This window comes from Eutrigla gurnardus (genome assembly GCF_963514095.1).
Source record: "Eutrigla gurnardus genome assembly, chromosome: 18".
Taxonomy (NCBI): Eukaryota; Metazoa; Chordata; class Actinopteri; order Perciformes; family Triglidae; genus Eutrigla; species Eutrigla gurnardus.
In genome coordinates this window covers 4,540,614-4,559,295 of record NC_139929.1, presented here as the reverse complement: position 1 = coordinate 4,559,295, position 18,682 = coordinate 4,540,614, and the positions used below count along the sequence as shown (strand labels likewise).

The 18,682-nt window shown below is 43.9% G+C and overlaps 2 protein-coding genes across 2 annotated transcripts in view; one reads left to right on the top strand and one right to left on the bottom strand.

Annotated features, from left to right (window-relative positions):
• agtr1b (angiotensin II receptor, type 1b) overlaps positions 1-18,682 on the top strand; it is a 226,600-nt gene that overhangs the window by 35,584 nt on the left and 172,334 nt on the right. The gene's annotated exons all lie outside the window — the stretch shown is intronic.
• LOC311029152 (phospholipid scramblase 2) lies at positions 5,440-8,627 on the bottom strand. Its single transcript, XM_084034125.1, has 7 exons — positions 8,511-8,627; positions 7,925-8,012; positions 7,501-7,543; positions 7,202-7,422; positions 6,937-7,098; positions 6,260-6,421; positions 5,440-5,838 (listed from the first exon to the last, which is right to left on the bottom strand). The coding sequence occupies exons 1-7, from the start codon at positions 8,600-8,602 to the stop codon at positions 5,809-5,811; spliced, it is 798 nt and encodes a 265-aa protein (XP_083890251.1). The 5' UTR covers positions 8,603-8,627; the 3' UTR covers positions 5,440-5,808.

Below are 18,682 nucleotides of genomic sequence, written 5' to 3'. Positions count from 1 at the left end.
TTAACAGGCAGGCCACAAAAGGGAAAAGAGGTTAGACGTGGATTAATCCGCTTTTATCGTGGGAGGTCTGCCTTCTGCCGTCTCAGACAACGAGCCGGCGTTTCCTGCAACGACGTGAGCAGCAAGTTGTTTTCAGTGCAAGGTTGAAGACGACTTTGGAAACCTGTGCGACTTTCACTTATATAACTTTGCACGTCCGCTGCAAAAGACTGCGGTTTTGAGGCAGTGTTCCGTGAAAATGACACATAATGAGCTCTTTCGTCCGGCCTTTCATTTGGATGTCATCATTAGGCGGCCATGTTGAAACCGCGAGGCTTCGGAGGGGGAAAAAAAACATAGCAGAAGAAGGTCGAGGATTCAAACCTGTGGCTTCAGTAGCATCTTTGTTGCCCCTAAAAATATCTTTGAATGGGAGCAATTTGCTGTGTTTGAAGGAAATGCAGTCGTTGCCTGGACAACGGCTTTTTCCAATCCAGGAAGGGTGTCCTCTTTATTTTTTCCCAGAAGTCACAGGGAGGAGGTGGGTGCAAAGCTCCGGACTTTGACACCGTGGCCTCAGATTTCTTAAGTCTTGTGTATTGTAAGAAAATTAAATATTTTGTTTCCTTATTATAGGCTGTTAATTTTAAAAACAATCAAAGCAAAGCAGATCTGAAATCAGCGAAAGGAGGTATTGGTGGTGAGGTCTGACATCCCTCCACTCCTTGATTTGTTCTCAGGAATGCAAGTGTTAAAGTAAATAACCCTCCCCCGCCACCTTTTCTGTCCTGCATCTGCTCCCCCCCCTCACCCCCAGTGTGTATATGGTGTTTTCCTAGGCTGCGTTTGCACATATGTTGCCTCAGTCACTTGTTTATCACAGTGGGTTTAAAGCACCAGGAATCCCAGATCCTGTTTGCTGCAGCAAACCACATGTATGTTGGGCTCCAAAAGTTATCAAATGAGTGTATTTTTGTTCCATGTTGGCTAAAAAACATAGTTTCCATGCAGACTCTGGTTTCACCGCTTTGTTACTGTAAAAATCGCTGGAGTTACTGACAGAAAACAGTCCTAAAAGTCATTTTAAATCAATACCCTGAAATGCACTGATGAGGTCATTCAACCCAGCCGTCCAGTGAAACAAACAACAGAAGAATCCCACAGCTCCTGAATGTGTCAGGAGTGTAAACATTGTTTGTCTGTCCAGTTTCATTTGCGCTCAGACATCAAACTCACTTGTTTAACCGTTGTGTGATTTTTAAAAGATGTGTTCAGTAACACAGAATAATCACGCACTGTTTTTCGGTGCTGCAAAGCTTTAACACGTGTTTAATTATGAACATACTGTACATCTGTGTTTCTTTCCTCAGTCTGGGACATTTAGACCAGCAAATCACTGACGGATGATAGCAGTGACGTTATCCTTGTGTGGTCTGGGTGTTTCAGTTCATACCAAATGTGGATAATTTCCTGCTGGTGTCTGTTAGATTCCTGGGAATCCAGAAATGTAAATCCTGTTACAGATGGCCACCAAAGAGGGTGTTTTCTCTCTAGTCCACCCAAAAACAGGGGAAGCCGGGGAGTTGAGGCAGCTATTTCTTTGCTGACTTTTAGTTGGTGAAAATGACCAATGAAGTGATATTAATTGTGGGGTCAGTTAGAGGTCAAAGTTGAAAGTTTTACACCTTTTGGGGTTTTTACACCTTTATGGGACCAACCAAGCACCAAAAAACCACAGGAACAAGAAATAAAGAGGCTAATAGATGTTGCAGTATATTCCAGTCTATGCAGATGGTTGAGTTGTAAGGTGGCACATTACTCCACATTTACTTTTCTTTGTTTGTTTGGTAACTTGGGAGCAGGAACAAATACATTTGATTAATATAATATAACTTTTTTTAAAGTGAGGGACCTTTTTGCTTTATTCTCATGAACGTCTTTAGTCACTCGAATGAAGCGCCAATATTGTAATGGATGAACCGTAACATACACAACAGTTGTTGCAACAAACAGAATAATATCAGTTGGCGTGGCGGCCGGAAAAATAAAATCAGACCTTTTTAAATATTATTATTTTTCTTTTTTAGATTATAGGCCCTGGTAGTCCACGTTCACTCTAGAATATGAGCCCACACATGACGCAAACCCATGTGACTATTGAGTCAGGTGCTTTTGCCAAGGTGGGATGTGAGGTCCAATGAGGTCACGGTGGGGGCGGGAGATGCCAAGTTTGGCAAGTAAGTAGTAAAACATATGCTTAATAATTGGACGTGTCTCCCCTTTTTGGCATGCCGCTACCAGGACTGGAAATGTCTCCATGATCAGGCGAAGATGGAATAAGAAATCCTCCCAATCCACCTCCCCTTACCCTTCCATGTGCACGGCTGCTCGTTTCTCATTGTTTTCCGACCACAGCTTAATTACATGCAGGCGGAGCGCTGACGTCAGAGCCTTGTCACATATTCCAGAGTCAGGCCGGCAATGTGTAAAAACTATCATTATCACAGAGAGGAGGGGCTCCGACATGACTCACAGGGATTCCTAGACGTCTGAGATGGTACAGTCCATCCATGGGAGACTTTAAGGTCCCAGTTTGGGATTAATAAAGTACATCCATCCATGCATCTATCATCCATCCTTCTATCATTCCTCCATCCATCCATCTATCCATCCATCTATCTTTTCTCTATCCATCCCTCCATCTATCATCCATCATTCTATCTTTCCTCCATCCATCGTTCCAACATTCATTTATCGTTCCATTATTCATTTATCCATCCATCCATCCATCCATCCTTCTAACATCTGTCCATCCATCCATCCATCCTTCTATCATCCATCCATCCTATCTTTCCTTCATCCATCCTTCCTTCTATCATCCATCCATCCTATCTTTCCTCCATCCATCCTTCCATCTATCATTCATCCTTCTATCATTTGTCCATCCATCCATCCATCCACCCATCCTTCCATCCATCCATCCATCCATCTATCATTCATCCTTCTATCATCCATCCATCCATCTATCATTCATCCTTCTATCATCCATCCATCCATCCTTCCATCCATCCATCCATCTATCATCCATCCTTCTATCATCCATCCATCCATCCTTCCATCCATCCATCTATCATCCATCCTTCTATCATTCATCCATCCTTCCATCATTCATTTATCCATCCATCCATCCATCCATCCTTCCATCCATCCATCCATCCATCCTTCTATCATTAATCCATCCATCCATCCATCCATCCTTCTATCATTAATCCATCCATCCATCCATCCATCCATCCATCCATCCATCCTTCCATCTCTGAACTCACTGACATCAGCCCCAGAGAAATATTAATGAGTCTTTCCACAATAGTAATTTGACGTCTTGATTAATCAAATGTCAAATGAAAAGATGCTGTTGATGGATCTTTTCAAGCCTGGCTCTTCACTCAGCCCCAAAGTATTTTTTTTTTTTTACTTTTCATTGATGTGTGATTAAAAGAAAGTCATTAACATAGGGTTTTAAATTACTTCTTTAGGTTACATCCAAGGTTAACAGCTTCAGGTTAATCGCTTACTTGGAAAGAGAGAAAATAAAATGTTCTCATTTCCCTTCTCGTGTTTTCCTTCAAGGACATCTGTGTTTGAAGGAATCGGTCCAATCAATTACTCTGCGGGCCGGAATTTAGTTTTTCTTTCAGCAAAAAAAAAAAAGAAAGTACATTCACATTTCAAGACTGCTCCAAGAATACTGCTTTATAAAGGTGACGTTGGCAGCAACAGCAGCTGGTGAGCTAAAATAATTAACAAGCATGGCTGGGAGGTTTTACACGACCATTTACAAGGTCCGACTATTGTAAAAGCCACAGTTATAAACCCAACGGTCCCTGATAGTAAGTAGTGCTGATGGTCAGTGGTTTTTAACGCTAAATGGAGTTTGTGATTGTAGAATCAAAGATCTGCACACATCACAATATATCCATTTTTATTGAAGTGTTTCCAAGGACTGCACAATTTAAGCATAGCTCACACAATTTGCTTACAATTGTAGCATGACAAAGCAATTCACAGCAATAGTGCAAAAGTAGAAGAATGAGTATGATTCTTTTGAATACATGGCTCCCTGTTTATCACGTTCTGACTTTGATTTTTGGCTTTTAAACACAATCAAAGAGCCTTCAGAGGACGCAGCGTCAGCATGGTGGACTATTTATGCATTCAATCAAATGTTCCCGGGGGTCTTAATGGCAAGAATGCAATTCAAATCTACTCACTTCGTTGAAAGTTAAGCCACAGCGACAGTAGGCTGCAAAAAAACACCCATCATTTCTTTAGTAATTGAATTTAAGTTTGGGAAAATACATAAAAAGTGAGATAAATCCCTTTTATGGTAATTCTACAATCAAGCGTCAATATATTAAAGGTAGAATGAAACACTGTTGATAGAAAGGAAATTTAAGTATATACTGGGAACATTAGCTCTTCCAAATGGCAGTTTATAATATCTTTTTTTTATTATTATTATTATTTTTTTACAAAAATAAAAAGCCGTAAACACTTTTAACACTTAATATCTGTTAGAAAATGACTTAAAATTGATGTTTTTCCAGTTTTCCGACCACAGATGACATGCATGTTATATATCATGATGCTACAAAAAAAACTCTTAATGGCCTTAATGTTCATGTAGCACATTAATGATGTCTTTGCTACTGATGGCCATATTACAATGGAACATGCTGCACAACGGTGTCAATGGCCGTTTGGTGGAAATTGAGGTTTTATATAACTCTTGACACACGTGGAGAGTCAACATTCAAGTTGATAAACCAATAAATGTATTGTGAGATATTTATATTTAGACAATTTAATGTAAAAACAACAAAAAAAGATGATTCTATCTTAGTATTCATAGTATCAGGTGCAGGTGTGTAACTCCCGGAGTAAGCAGTAGCATCACTATAATACAGTAGCATGCATTTCAACCTGAGTTTATCCAAAAAAATACACAATGTTATCCGAAGCTAATATTCCAATAAAAACCCTATGGCATGAGCAGGTATTGGGTTTGTCCCTTTGGTGTTGGGTTGTTCTAAGATGTAAAGCTAGCTCCCTCTTGTGGGCAAGACGGGGATACATCAAGCCATAAACCCATCCCTTCCCAAATAAGCATCCTCTAGTCGACCATCAGAATCGATTACGAGCATTATGGCATTTCATTGTAATCCTATGATTAGCACACACACACTACTGTTTGATGACAAGTTTAAAATATCAAAATATAAAACAATAAGGGCTTTAAATATATGGACCACACACTACCACATTACACAAGGCCTTCAGCTCTCACACGATATATCTACAAGCATAGTGTTCTATATAAAGTAACACCTTGACTATTCAATGACCACATTACCCGAGTGTGGCTGATACTAAACCGTGACATCTTTCTTTCACATTTGCCTTGCTGTGTTCCCTTTTTCATGCACTTGTAAATGGATGCTATCATTCTATTCAAGTGATTAAAGTTGTAAAGAGAGGCTCCGGGCCCAGACGGACTCAGCAGCCATGACGTCAACACAAATAAAATAAAACTTCCCCTCCTGCAGTGTCCAAAAAAACAACACTCCCGGGACAGTGACGTCTTTTAACAACCGACCTGAGCAACTAAGACAAAAACAAACCTTCTATTTCACCGTAACATTTCCGTCACTTTTTGGTACTTCCCTTTTTAAACTCTCTCTCTTTGAAGGTTGCATTGACTGATCATGGCTTCGTGGCCTCGTCCTTCCAGAAGCGTTTGACTGCGTATATGGATACCTTGTTTGGCTCCTAGTTTGTAGTCTCAAAAAACATGAAATCCTGAGGGAAAAAACACCAAGAAGTAAAGTGTTAATGGGTAAAACCAAAATGCACTTAATTGACACAGAATGCAGAAATGAGGTTAAACTATAACCTGAAGGGTGTAATTTCAGTCACTGATACGTCGTCGCCAAATTAGCTGTAAAATCGTCCCAGACACATTAGCGAATGTGGCTCGTGCTACTACGGAGAAGCTGTTTCGCATTTGTGGTGATTGGGGTGGATCCAAGTCACATTACCCCACAAAACAGGCTGCAGAGAGTGGTGCATTAAGTGGTGGGTACACGAGGTTTCCGCCTGGCAGTGAACTCCCCACGAGAGCTGGGTCATATGAGGCTACTGCTTTTGTCGAAGCCACATTTTTGGCACATGAGTGCTCTTATTTTGATACGAGAGAATCCTGCAAAATAGCTTTACTTACGATGAGAAAACACGCGCCGATCATGACGGCCTTCATCCGGACGTCCAGGTCCATGGGGAACTGGATGCCAAAGTTGTCTGAATCCGTGAACACTTCCCGAAGGAGTCCCGTCCACTGCTTGCTGATTTTCCCGATCTTACTGACTTCATCCATCGTCAAAACCTGCAGAAAGCGGTACAGAGAGAGAGGTTTGGGTAATAATCCGGTGTTGCATTGGGATGAAGATCAATCCCTACACTTGTTTGGTTTTATTGGAGGGAGATCCTGGAACAATCCATAATCCCGTCCAATTTCAGCCGCCGCAGTAACTTGGATTTGTTTTATCCCATTAATGGCTTCAAAGCAGCGAAGGAGGAACCGGGATGGTAATATCATGCTCCAGTTACCCGTCCTCTGGGTCTGCTAAAAGGTCTGTATCACTGACCCACATCGCCTTCACAGCTCAACCTAATAAAAGCAGCCGAGGCGTGGAACAATGGCCACACTGTACCACACAAGAGTGCCCTGTGCGATGGCTTCATGCAAAGCCCCGCTCTTGATTGGAAACATATTTCCTGCTCCGGAGCCCGAGGTGGATCCCTGACAGAAAAATGTCCAAAGAGGCCGGCGAGCGGGCGGGGGGGGATGTTACAGCGTTACCCCCGATTTAATGGCTTTCTGTGTTTGGAGAAACCCACCTCAAAGTCAACATCTGGTAGGCAGCTCCATCCACAGAAGGGCCCGTGGATCTTCAGCACAGGCTCGTTGTGTTCGTTGGCCACGATGAATTTGGGGGAGAACGGGTGCCACTGTTGCGTGATGTACCCCACCGTGTTGCCGGGGGGACACTGCACCTCCAGCTGAGGGAGGGATTGTGGGAGAGACGTTTCCAGACATTGAATGTAAACAGTAATAGTGAGCAGAAAGGAAAAACACAATGTGTGTAAACGGGGTTCCACTTGCCTCCTGTAGACAACAAGGGAAGCAGCAAGACATGCACTTGAGCGGCCGGGTGACGGTGATGACCTCCTGTCCGAAGTTGTCCAGGACGTGGATGGTGAAGGGCCGCATGGGGCCGCAGCACTGTCGGCTCAGACAGTCGTTCTCCTCCACGGCGTAGAACACGTTCTGGCCCATGCTGTTCCGCACCTCGTACTTGTTGTTGCTCTCGAAGCCGACGAGGGCTGCGTGGACGGACGACACAAAGATGATGTCATTACACGTGACTTATCGATTCCTAGAGAAGTGTTGGGATACTCTACCTTCAACGAGCTCAACTTTCTGTTTGATGAGCAGCTGATCCACCTGGAACACAAGATGACCACAAGCGCTGGATTAAAATGGATGCATTTAAATGGATGTTAAATGTTAAACAGTTTTTTTTAATACATTGTTTTTCTGTGGACCTGCATTAGTGACAACATGCCTGACAGCAGGGCCCTGAAACCGGAGCAGCTTCAGCCATCATTGCATTCATTATCAATTATTCATTACCTGATGCTTCAGTTTCCACTGGACTATTAGGTGTTACATCCTGAGCTGGATGTGGCAATGTGAAATAATAATAATCATAATAATAATAATAATAATAATAATACATATTTAGTGGATGAAAGAGTCTGTGATAATTGCCTCGTTTTCTCAGCAGTTGTAAGAAAAACAAACACGTCATTCTTTATTCCTTACCTGAGTCAGGTACTCTAGTCCCGCTGGACATCCGGGTATTTCCGCGTCGGGCACCTCGTACATGTTCATCTTGTGGGGGGGGGGAGACCTGTTGATGAGCGGAATGGGTTCACACTGAGAGGTGTAGCGCCATCTTGTGGTCATTTAGGTGACGCTCACAAACACACGGAGATGAGATGAAGTCTATTATAAAATGAATGTTGTGGTGTAAACAGGGGGAGGGGGGGCTGCACCGACGGGGTGGGCGGCGACGCAGATGTCTAATCTTATAAGTATAGATGGAGGAGGGGGTTGTGAGGGAGACACCACCCTGAGAAACAATGTTAACAGACTTAAAGCCAACACCATTATTCCACAGCAGATATCTCTCTGTCTGATTATGTAAAGAGGGGTGTTTACAGCCTGCAGGATGCTAGTAAAGCGAGCGCGCCCCCGAGGTTTGATCCGCCTCCTCGTTCATTCAAAGGAGACGGCGAGTTGTGAAAAGCGAGCGACCCTCGACGATCGGCTGCTTCCGTCCCAGCCCCGAGGGTTCCTATCCTTAAAACACACCCGCTCTTTGATTCGGGAATCGGACTCTACTCACCGAGAATTCACCTGCTGCTCCAGAAAAGAATAACAGGCCACTCCGGAACCCAGCCTATGGAATAAAGCTATGATCTCATTGGGCGACGTCATCGCGCTCCCCCATCGTCATGCGCACTCGACAGGACGGGAGCGTAGAAGAGAAGCCGGTAGAAAGGAGCCAGAATGTGCTAGAACAAAACAGAGTAGAACTACCACACCACCAATTTACTTTATATTCCCCGACATGCAATGAGATTAGATGCTTAAAAGAGGTTTTATTGAGCATAATTCAGATGTTAAGATGATAAATTAAGATATTTTATATTTTCATCCACTAGATGTCGCCAAAACACCAACAAGTGTAGAAGGCATGTAATATCATGTTAGTTCATTAGTGTTTTTGAGCTACAGAACGCCTATTTTTTCTCAACCCCATTCCATAACATTAACAATGGATGTTCAGACATTGACGAGGCCTTCGAGTGCTGCGTTAACATTGGAAAATGTCTCACCCTTCATGGATTAATCCATTGCATTCCTGTATGTAACTGTATCTTGGACAGTCACCAGAGGGTGTTTATAGACGGGGTGATGTAACTGACCTTAAGCCACCAGTGCAGGACACTTTCAGCTGCAGTGTAACAGGCAAGTGTGATTTAATGTGTGCATAGATGCATCAGATATCCCTTAAACCAATCCTAGCAGGATGTGCATGTTATTAGCATACATGTGGCATCAACAACACCACATACACATCATAAAACACACATTTTGCATAAATGTAACAAAGTAAATGAGTGACTGAAGGCGTGCTCCCCTCCAAGAATAGCACTGTTCTTCTGTTCAGGTTATATGTCTGTGTCGTGCGTTTCTATGGTTGTGTTTATACTATCAGATGTCGGGGCTGTGGTTTCGTGACATCGACTGTGTTCCAGCAAATTGCACGTTATAGTAGTTTTGCAGTGGGAGAATAACCGTTGACAGCTGTGACCACAACTCTGTACTCTCATGTCACTCAGCCGCACACCAGCAGCCACAGACACGAAGGTTAAAGTAACAACCCCTTCTCATCCGACGAGTTCAACGTCAACAATAAAACTTGCTTATTTCTATTTTGCATATAACACTCTTGCACCGTGTTGCATCACATCTGATTAAAGACATTGGAGGCTTCTAATATTGAAAAAAAAAACCTTTAAAAGCAGTAACATGAATCTTGACACACAACTAATGCGCACTTGAACTTTATGTGTGCGTTATTACACCCTGTATCCACCGGGGAGCAGTGTTGAGCTAATGATGCTCGGCCTTGTGGCCATTACTAAGACTAATGCAGAAATTGCCTTTTCATTGTTGAACAAAAAATAGTCCCAAACTGACACACACACACACGGACACACACACACACCGTTACAAATGACGTGACGCCGTTTGGCCGAGTATCCTTATTTGCGAATACAAATTACCTGATTTCCTCAAGCGCTACTGATTTCTCCAAGAAACACTAATGAGAACAAATGATGACTCGCCCGCAGATCTGCTGACACTTCAGGCACACACACGACTAAAAAAAGCTGTTTTAATTGATTCATGTTACTCTAACTGCTCACAGTGACCTGATGCAGCCCGGAAAACCGCTGCATATTTAATAAGCGGTGTGTTTTCTGCTGCACAAACATGTATTATATGTTTTTTTTTTTAATTTTTTTGTTGAAACTTTTTTGGTATGTTTTTAATTAAGCTTTAAACGCATGAAACAAAAAGCTGAACTGTCGGTAGCGTCTGGGGCCCTTTTTATCACCCCGAACCGCCCGACCAGAACCCCCGAAAACTTATGTTCTTCATCACTGAGATCAAAACAAAGTAATGCAATGACTTTGAAATGGTGGCGTTCTGTGTTCCCCATCTGAGTAAACACACCGGACGGTCAGGGGTCTTTGAAAGCCAGTCAGATTGTCTGTCTGACTCCAAGAGCCCAGTTTGCTCCCACCAGGGGTTGGTGTGTGAGATTGTGTGTGTGTGTGTGTGTGTGTACAGTTGCTCTCTACATTCCTACCTGTTTTTTTTTTTGCGTTAAGGTGGTGCTCTTTACCCGCACGGGTAATCTTTCGTGCACTCCTAACGAGGTTGTCATATTCGCCGCATAATGAGGAGCCTAAAGATGAATGTAAAAATGCCTCCATTACGCCGCTTTCATCCTCTTGTTCATTAGGTTAGCATAAGGTTACAATACATTACTCCGGTCCCAAATGTTCCCGTGCACGACATTGCACGTGTCGCCGAGGGGGCTTCTGTGTTAGTTTGCCATGATAATATTTATTCACGTCCACACACACACACACACACACACACACCTGAACTTAGCCCTGAACTGAACCTCCACACAGCACTGGTGCTCGTCCAAAATCGGACTCTTTTTTTGTACTGACGTTTGGACAAATGCCCCATCACAAGGGTTTTCTGGTTCACACACCCACTCCCCACACAAATGCAAATCCATTGTGCATGTTTTCATCATCCTTGGATGTCCAAATCGTCCACGTTGGCCCGCTTTTGTTATTCCGTCTCTGTCTCCTCACCTCTGCCCATCCCTCACCTCCCTCCCTCCCTCCCTCCCCTCCTCTTTTTTTTTTATTTCTCCCATTTCTGCACCCCTGTCAAGTGCTTTGTTTGCTGTGACTTTCCATGCGGTTATCTGAGCGGAGACAGTATGCCTCACCCTGGCACAGGACCTCAGTTTCCACGGCAACTTTATAATTGTTTTGGATGCGTTCCAAGCGCCACTGGATACCGAAGGCATTATTGATGTCAAAAGAAACATGTATGAAATGAGGAGATGTGGAGGCGTCCATATGGTTCTGTACACAGCCTCATGCAAAGCCATTTAACCGTTTTTCAATGGGGAGTTTTGTGATGCCCGCTGAATGGGATCCCACATGTGTCGAATGATATTTCATAATTTTGATCTTTCTGTTTCACAAAAGGATAATGGCGACGGCGATACAAGCTACTGAGCTGTGCAATATTTCCCCCCCCCCCGTATTCATGTCATTAAGTCATTGTCACAGTATGCGCCGCTGGGTTGAGTATGTCGACCTCGCTGAATACAATGTGTCCATCATGGAAAAAAATAAAAAAAATAATAATAAAATCTGAATGGTGAAAATGAGGACGGGGTCCATCTGAACACGTGAGGGGAAAATAAAAGCGTTTTCTAGCCACCGTAAAAGTACTTCTTCAAGTATCCTGGTCTTGGTTTTGACAGGAGAGGCGGTGTGAGGCGTCCCAGTGCTTGTCACCATAACCATATTGTGCCCTCCTCCACCTCCCTTCATCCCCCACCAACTCTCCCATGCTCACACACATGCACAGCCTTAGCAGCACCTCTGAGCCCGTGAGCTGTGGCCACATTAACCACTACGCCGCAGCACTCATTAAAATAACATATAGTGTCAACAGCAGTGTTGGCCCCCGAAGTGGATAAATCCCCCGAACCCCTCATGTCTTAAACCCAAACCCAGAGACTTGATTTTCCATCGTCGGAGGATTGGGTTCGCTTCTCTTACTTCTGAAACTTTGACTCCATTACTGTCATATCACAGATTGTGTGATTAAAAAATAATAAATACACAAAAAAAAAGGTCCTGACTGATCTTTTTTCTCTGATCTCAAGCTCCCCTCCCCTCCCTCCCTCCTTTTAATTTATGACCTGCGAGGAGGAACCCAGGGAGTGAGAAGTGAGTGAGACTGGTGTGAAAGCCCTGAATAGAGCCGGGGCAACAGGCCCTCCAAATAACACAAAGGAGGCACCACAGCTGTTTTGGAGGCAACACAAGCCTTTCGTGAGGCACCGTCCTCTGCACCGAGCTCCCAGACTGGCACTCACGCTGACACTGTTACACGAACACCGCAACACGGTCGTCGGAGTGAAAACCTTTTTCCAAGACGTCTAAAAACACAAGTATTATCACTGGAACGAGTTTGCGCGACTGAAAATCCACAATGTTCGCCACAGAAATGTGCTTAAAGGATGTTCGTACTGTGACACGGATTGTTTGATGCGACCGACAACAAGATGTGGGAAAGAGATCAAACTCGAGGAGGGAAAAGCAAAAACAACACAACAGCTGATCACCTTTCCACGGGGCCCGGATCGGTCGAGGAGGAGGGGGGGGGAAGTGTCGCCAGGCCTTGAGCTCGCTGTCAAGTGCCGGTTACTGACTGTCAACTGCAGCTAAAAATGATTTCAGAATCCGAGGTTAGAAGTTCAGACTGGAGGGGGGGGGGAGAAAAAACGCTGTCATTGCCGGGGCCCCGTAATAATTTATTCCCCCCTGTACGAAGCCGGCTGCCCGTTCCTACGTCTGCTGCTTAGTTCTGCACTCGGGCCCGTTAGCTAGCCACATGCAGGACACGTGTGAACTCGGACGGAGGCTTTTCTTTCCCTGTATAACTTAATTGCCGGCCGTATTCATCATCGTGGCTACGTTTTCCAGGATCGGCTGCTTCCTGTCGGAGCATGTTGACTTGCAACGTATTATTCTAGTCTCTAGATGCAATGCAATAATGATTTAGAAATCATACAGGCAACAGTCCTTTCCCCTTCTGTGTCCACAGAGAGAGTATCCGGAGCCATCTGCCGACCACGAATCCATCCCCGAACGCCGGGGATCACAAAGGTGTTATTTTTCAAAGCTGGCCCTGTCCACCTCCTGCCGAGGGTTCGCGGCCGCGGTTCAAGGGAAGGTGGGAAACTTCTGAGGCCCCGTTCCCCCCTCGTACCCCCCCACCCTCCCCTCCCTGTCGCCTGCCTCCTCAGAGGCAGCCCTTTGAGGGTGTCATAACTGCGGCCTGTATAACATGGGTTACTGCTGACAGCGGTTGGTCACAGTTGATGAAGCCTTTAAAGAAGCCTCCCTTCTCATGGTTTCTGTTAAAAGTCTGGAGAGCAGGAGCGAGGCCTGGCTCCCAGACAATTACAGGCGGAGGAGCGGGGAGGACTCGTGGCCGCGGGCCTGCATTTTGACTTGTGATGGGTAGAGGGTGCTCCAAGTCCATGTTTGAGGAGAATGTTGTTTGGTGCATTGCAACCCTACACTACCACCTCCTTCTCTCTTTCTTCCCCCCTCCAAAAAAAAAAAAAATGAAATCACCCTCTCCATTTTAGTTTGGTGCTTCTACGCTTGCAAGTTGCCTACACAAAATGAGTCCTGCATGTTTTGCGCTACACAGCGGTCTCCATTTCACGAAACTAAAGGGTGAAGGGGTGAAAAAACAAATCCATAAGGGTATGAAATATGCTGTAAATGGACAAAGCTGCAGAACATGCAGCTGTTGTGGTGCCATCCCGTTGTCTCGCTTGGGTTGGGGGAGGGGGGGGGGGGCTGCAGCAAGGTAAAATGGGACAGAAAGCCATGACAGTCTGGTGGTAATAGCATGAGAGGGTCCGCAGCACCTGGTACTCACCTCTTCCTCCAGAGGGTCCCTGTGGACGCGGCGTCCCGCTGGCATGCCGTAAAACTTGATTGTGGAAAACACCATCACGCTGAGACTCAGAATGGGGGGAAAAATAGGTTAAAATATGATTTTTTTTATTTGCAAATGTGGGTTCTAACAGGAGAGGAGGAAATAAATTGTTCTTTAAATACATTTTTTATTTTATTATTTATTTCCAAAACCTTTTATAGATTTATGTCGAACGTTATTTCATTTTGAATGGCAGGTACCCTTCTTTATTCTGAGCAACTTAGTTGCTCTGGCACAGTATGGTTTGCTCATGATATATGGTTGCTAAAAGTTTTTGCTGATGGGCAGTTATGGCAATTTACCAGATAAAATAACAACAATTATAAAAACAATAACAAATACAACAACAATAATAACGTATATTAGTATTAGTTGTCATACTAATATTATATATTTATAATTATTATTATTTTGAATTTTTTTACGTCCCAGAAATTCACCTTTCTCTTTATTATCATATAGAGCATATCTATATAGAATGACTTGATACTCATTCAGGGTTTTAATGTCTAAATTAGATAAATCAACAGTGATTTAATATTTTACGTTTTCCATGTAATCTTTTGTTGAAAATTCTACATTTTTTACATGTGTTTTATTTACATTTGATTTTCAGTATTTCAGAAAACATTCAGACAAATTTTCACATTTTCCGATTTTAAATTGATATCTCGTCCTTCCACCTCAGAGCTGAGCGAGCTGCCAGCCTTGAATGTTAAATGAGAGACGCCTGCACGTGTACAGTGAGTGTGCTGTTTCTGTGTGTGTTTCTGTGTGTGTGTTTGAGTGTGTGTGTGTGTGTGTGTGTGTGTGTTGAACCCGGCTCCAGCAGACAGATACAGCGAGGCGGCCACCTTGCCCTGTGTGAGCCGACGTCGGTGCAAAGTGCAGAAGGCTGGCGTGGTTCAGGACTCTCTCTCCTCGGGGGGGGGGGGGGGGGGACGTGAGCTGCAGCATGCGGACTCGAGGAGCCTCAGCGCCGCACAATGCTCCTCTGTTCTTTGTGCTGCACTTCTATCTCGCTCGCTCTTTGTCTCTCTCTTTCTGCACACACACACACATGCATGCACACTGAAGAGTTCTCTCCACACAGTTGGAAAGACAGGGGTCACTGACTGGATGCTCCCAGCTGAGTACTTCAGTGCAGCCCTTCTCTGAAACACACACCTGCACACACACACACACACACACACACACACACACACACACACACGCACACACACACGCACAGACGTGGGTACTGTGTTAATGTCTTTTTCCATGCTGGCACCCTGCACACTCTGCAGTCTGCGTTTCTCTCCGAAACTCGAGCATTAACTGAATATTTTTCTCCTTCATTATATAATCAGCGAACATTCTTTCACAAAAGCACCTGAGGGAATGTTGACTGTTGCTAAGAACAACAGTCCTGATAGTAAAATGTTTTAATAGCACGTCTTTAAACAAACTCTCATTAAAACTGAAAGCGTTTTTTTTTTTATTTTATATTCGCCGTTTTGATTCGAGTCCCGGAGAAAGAACAGATTGCGTCCTTAATTCAAAGAAAAGCATCAAGTCTGTATTTTCTGAGTCCGCCGTCATCGTCGTTCTCATTCAAGTGCAGAGAAAAGCAATCGTCAACCTTCAGGACCCCCGAACAATTAGTCATTTCTCCGTGAGATCCTTTTTTTTATATTTATTTTCCAATAATGCAACCATTAATGCTTCTGGTGAATTGAAAACAGACATACAAGAAACTAAACAAGGTTTGTGCAATGAACGGTTATTTCATTATTCCTATAAGTGATGTCATGCAGTGATTAGCTGGAAAAGCCCATAAAGGTACTGAATTTCACTTTATTACAAGGCAGACTCTTTTTTTTTATAGCGTAGTTAATTATAATAACTTGCAATATGCATTTTTTTTAACAAAAAAACAAACAGTACGGTGGGATTGAGTAAATTATAAACACGTAATAGACTTCACTCTCGCACAACTTTGAGTTTTTTGGGGGCTCGGGGGGTCGCCGGGTGATCCGATCGACGACCTCTCTCCGCTGAATTACCGCCATTATGCTTGCGTATCGATCAAAAAACGGCGTGATCCCGTGGCCGTTAATCATCGGTGTCAAAATGGGAGAAACATAACCCAGCCAGGCGGTGCAGGGGGGGTGTGTGGAGGGGTGGGGAGGAAGTGGAATGCGTGAGGAGCACGGGAGGTTGATCCCTCCGTTGCCTTGACGTCAGGCATCCATCTACGACTGTTATTCCTTAATCTGATTCACTTGGCTGCTCGGCAGACCGGCGTTGCCTGTTGGAAAGGTTTCGTGTGCGCGTGATGGATGCTATTGTCAGAAATGCCAAGGTCAATATGCGACGCGGTGGTGAGAAGAAAAAAAAAAACTTTCTTATTTCAGAAAGTGCTTCCCATGTATCATCATCTCTGCAATCTGACCTTGCTTCCCTCTGTAATAACATTCAGAGGGAGGACAACTGCTGCGTAGCGTGCTCGCGGGCTGCCGATGATCTTTAAAACGGGTCATGGCGCCGCACGGCGAAGAGGCCCGTGTCACTCACTGACAGTGTGCAGGCGTATTACTTACACCAAGACAGATTTGGGAAAATGGAGTCGTACAGACATGCCGGGGGACAATTATGTCTTGATTTGAGCGTCGGAACAGAGGGGCCGCCCGTGTGACTCGCACACACAAGAGCAATTAGTTGATAACTCATCATCATCATCATCATCACGCCAGCGAGCGTAAACAGATTTTGAGTGATGAAACGTCAACTTTGGCAAGTGACAAACAAACGGGAAGAAGTCGTGGCAGAAACGGATGAGGGATCCAATCGCAGAGTTGTCAGTTGGAGTGACAGCGGCGGCCTTGGTTACTTTTGCTTCGCATTATGTGATCCGCTCAACCGCATCGCCATTAAGATGTAATTTCTCGTGAAACTTCTCGTGAAAGCAGAAAGTTTGGTACCAACAGGAAGTCAATCAGCTGATGGAATTGGATAGGGGTGGTTAAAAATATCGATACGGCAATATATCGCAATACTTTGCCGCCCAACACAATATTGATTTTTCAACTCCAAAGATCGATTAAAAAAAAAAGATTCATGTTTAGACGCTTGTGAATGCAGTACTTTATCCTTTTTCATTTAATTTTCAAGATTTATTCCAGTGAATTTCATGGGAATTAATAAAATGGAGAGGCTGTTTTGAATGAAGTACTTTTGACTCAATTTGTCCTCTGATCAATATCATCTGATGTACATATACAGGTTCTTATTTATATCGCAATATCATTATATCGTATCGTGACCAAAGTATCGTGATACGTATCGTATCGTGACCAAAGTATTGTGATACATATCGTATCGTGACCAAAGTATCGTGATATGTATTGTATCGTGACCAAAGTATCGTGATACGTATCGTATCGTGACCAAAGTATTGTGATATGTATCCTATCATGAGGTTCTTGCCAATTCTCACCCCTAGAATTGGAATTTGGGTCAGAAATGGCCTTCAGGCTCTAAGTTTCCACATCTCACTCCCAAATCAAGTCTCACACTCTCACACATTAAAGATGAGAAATGTTTTCCCCTTCTGCAGATAATAGTCTCTCTGCACGGTGGATGTCAAATGAAGTCATAATAAGCAAAACATGTCTTTGATTGTTGGAGGACTTTACGGGTTCGCCACCATGTGGTACCTTTATTTTTTAATGTACAGCAGTTAATGGTTTATAATTACGACAGATAGTTTTAATGGGATTGTCTAATGAGTGACGTAAGGAAATGACTGCTAACCCACCGAGCCCTCGTCTCCGACTGTCCACGGGTTCACCAAGCGGGGGATCGACCTCCTCAGCCACCTGAGGACGACCCCCCGATGCACTCTCATATATGCTCACAGGAAGAAAATCCTGTCATTAAGCCTCAACGCCAGGCCGCTCCGTCCAGCGTCGTCCTCTCTCAGGCCAGGGGATCAGAAACACCCCAAGTCTTTGCAAAATGACCTCAATTAAGCAGAATATTAATCACTATTACTCCGAACAAAGCTCAAGCTGAGAAATCCCTTGATGGAAATTGTTATAATTGCCCTAACAACGGGAACGGATATTTCTCCCCTGCTTAATTACAAGTGACTTAATATTTAAATATACCATTTGCTGGGTTTTACAGTATCTTAATCATAGCCATTAATTTTAAATATCTAGCATTTGGAGTGGCGGGGGAGCAGACAAACACCTTTTTTTTTTTTACAGTGTGACTGGTTACATGTGGCAGGTAACGTTAGCAGAATGTCAGGTATGTATTATGCACGAGGGGCTGTTGAGGGGGGGGCGCTCGCCTCGATGAAGACGGGTAATTGTGCTTTTCCTCGTGCGGTACGAGGTGGGGGGCCGATCTGTGACGCACAAGCTGGAGTCCATCGTCAACAACGGCGTTTTTTTCAGACTGCATTTTCATCGTCGTGCTGAAATGATGAGTAGATGTTTCGGTATTTCGCCGGGATCACTCACAGTTTGCATAAGTCATAAAACTGACAAATACTCTCTCATCTGTAAGAATTTGTGTGTTTAATATTATTGCAAATTTAATATCTTTGAGTTTCAGACAGAAAAAAAGCAATTTGATTTGCCACCGTGGGACGTTTTTCCTCTCTTGTTTTTGAAA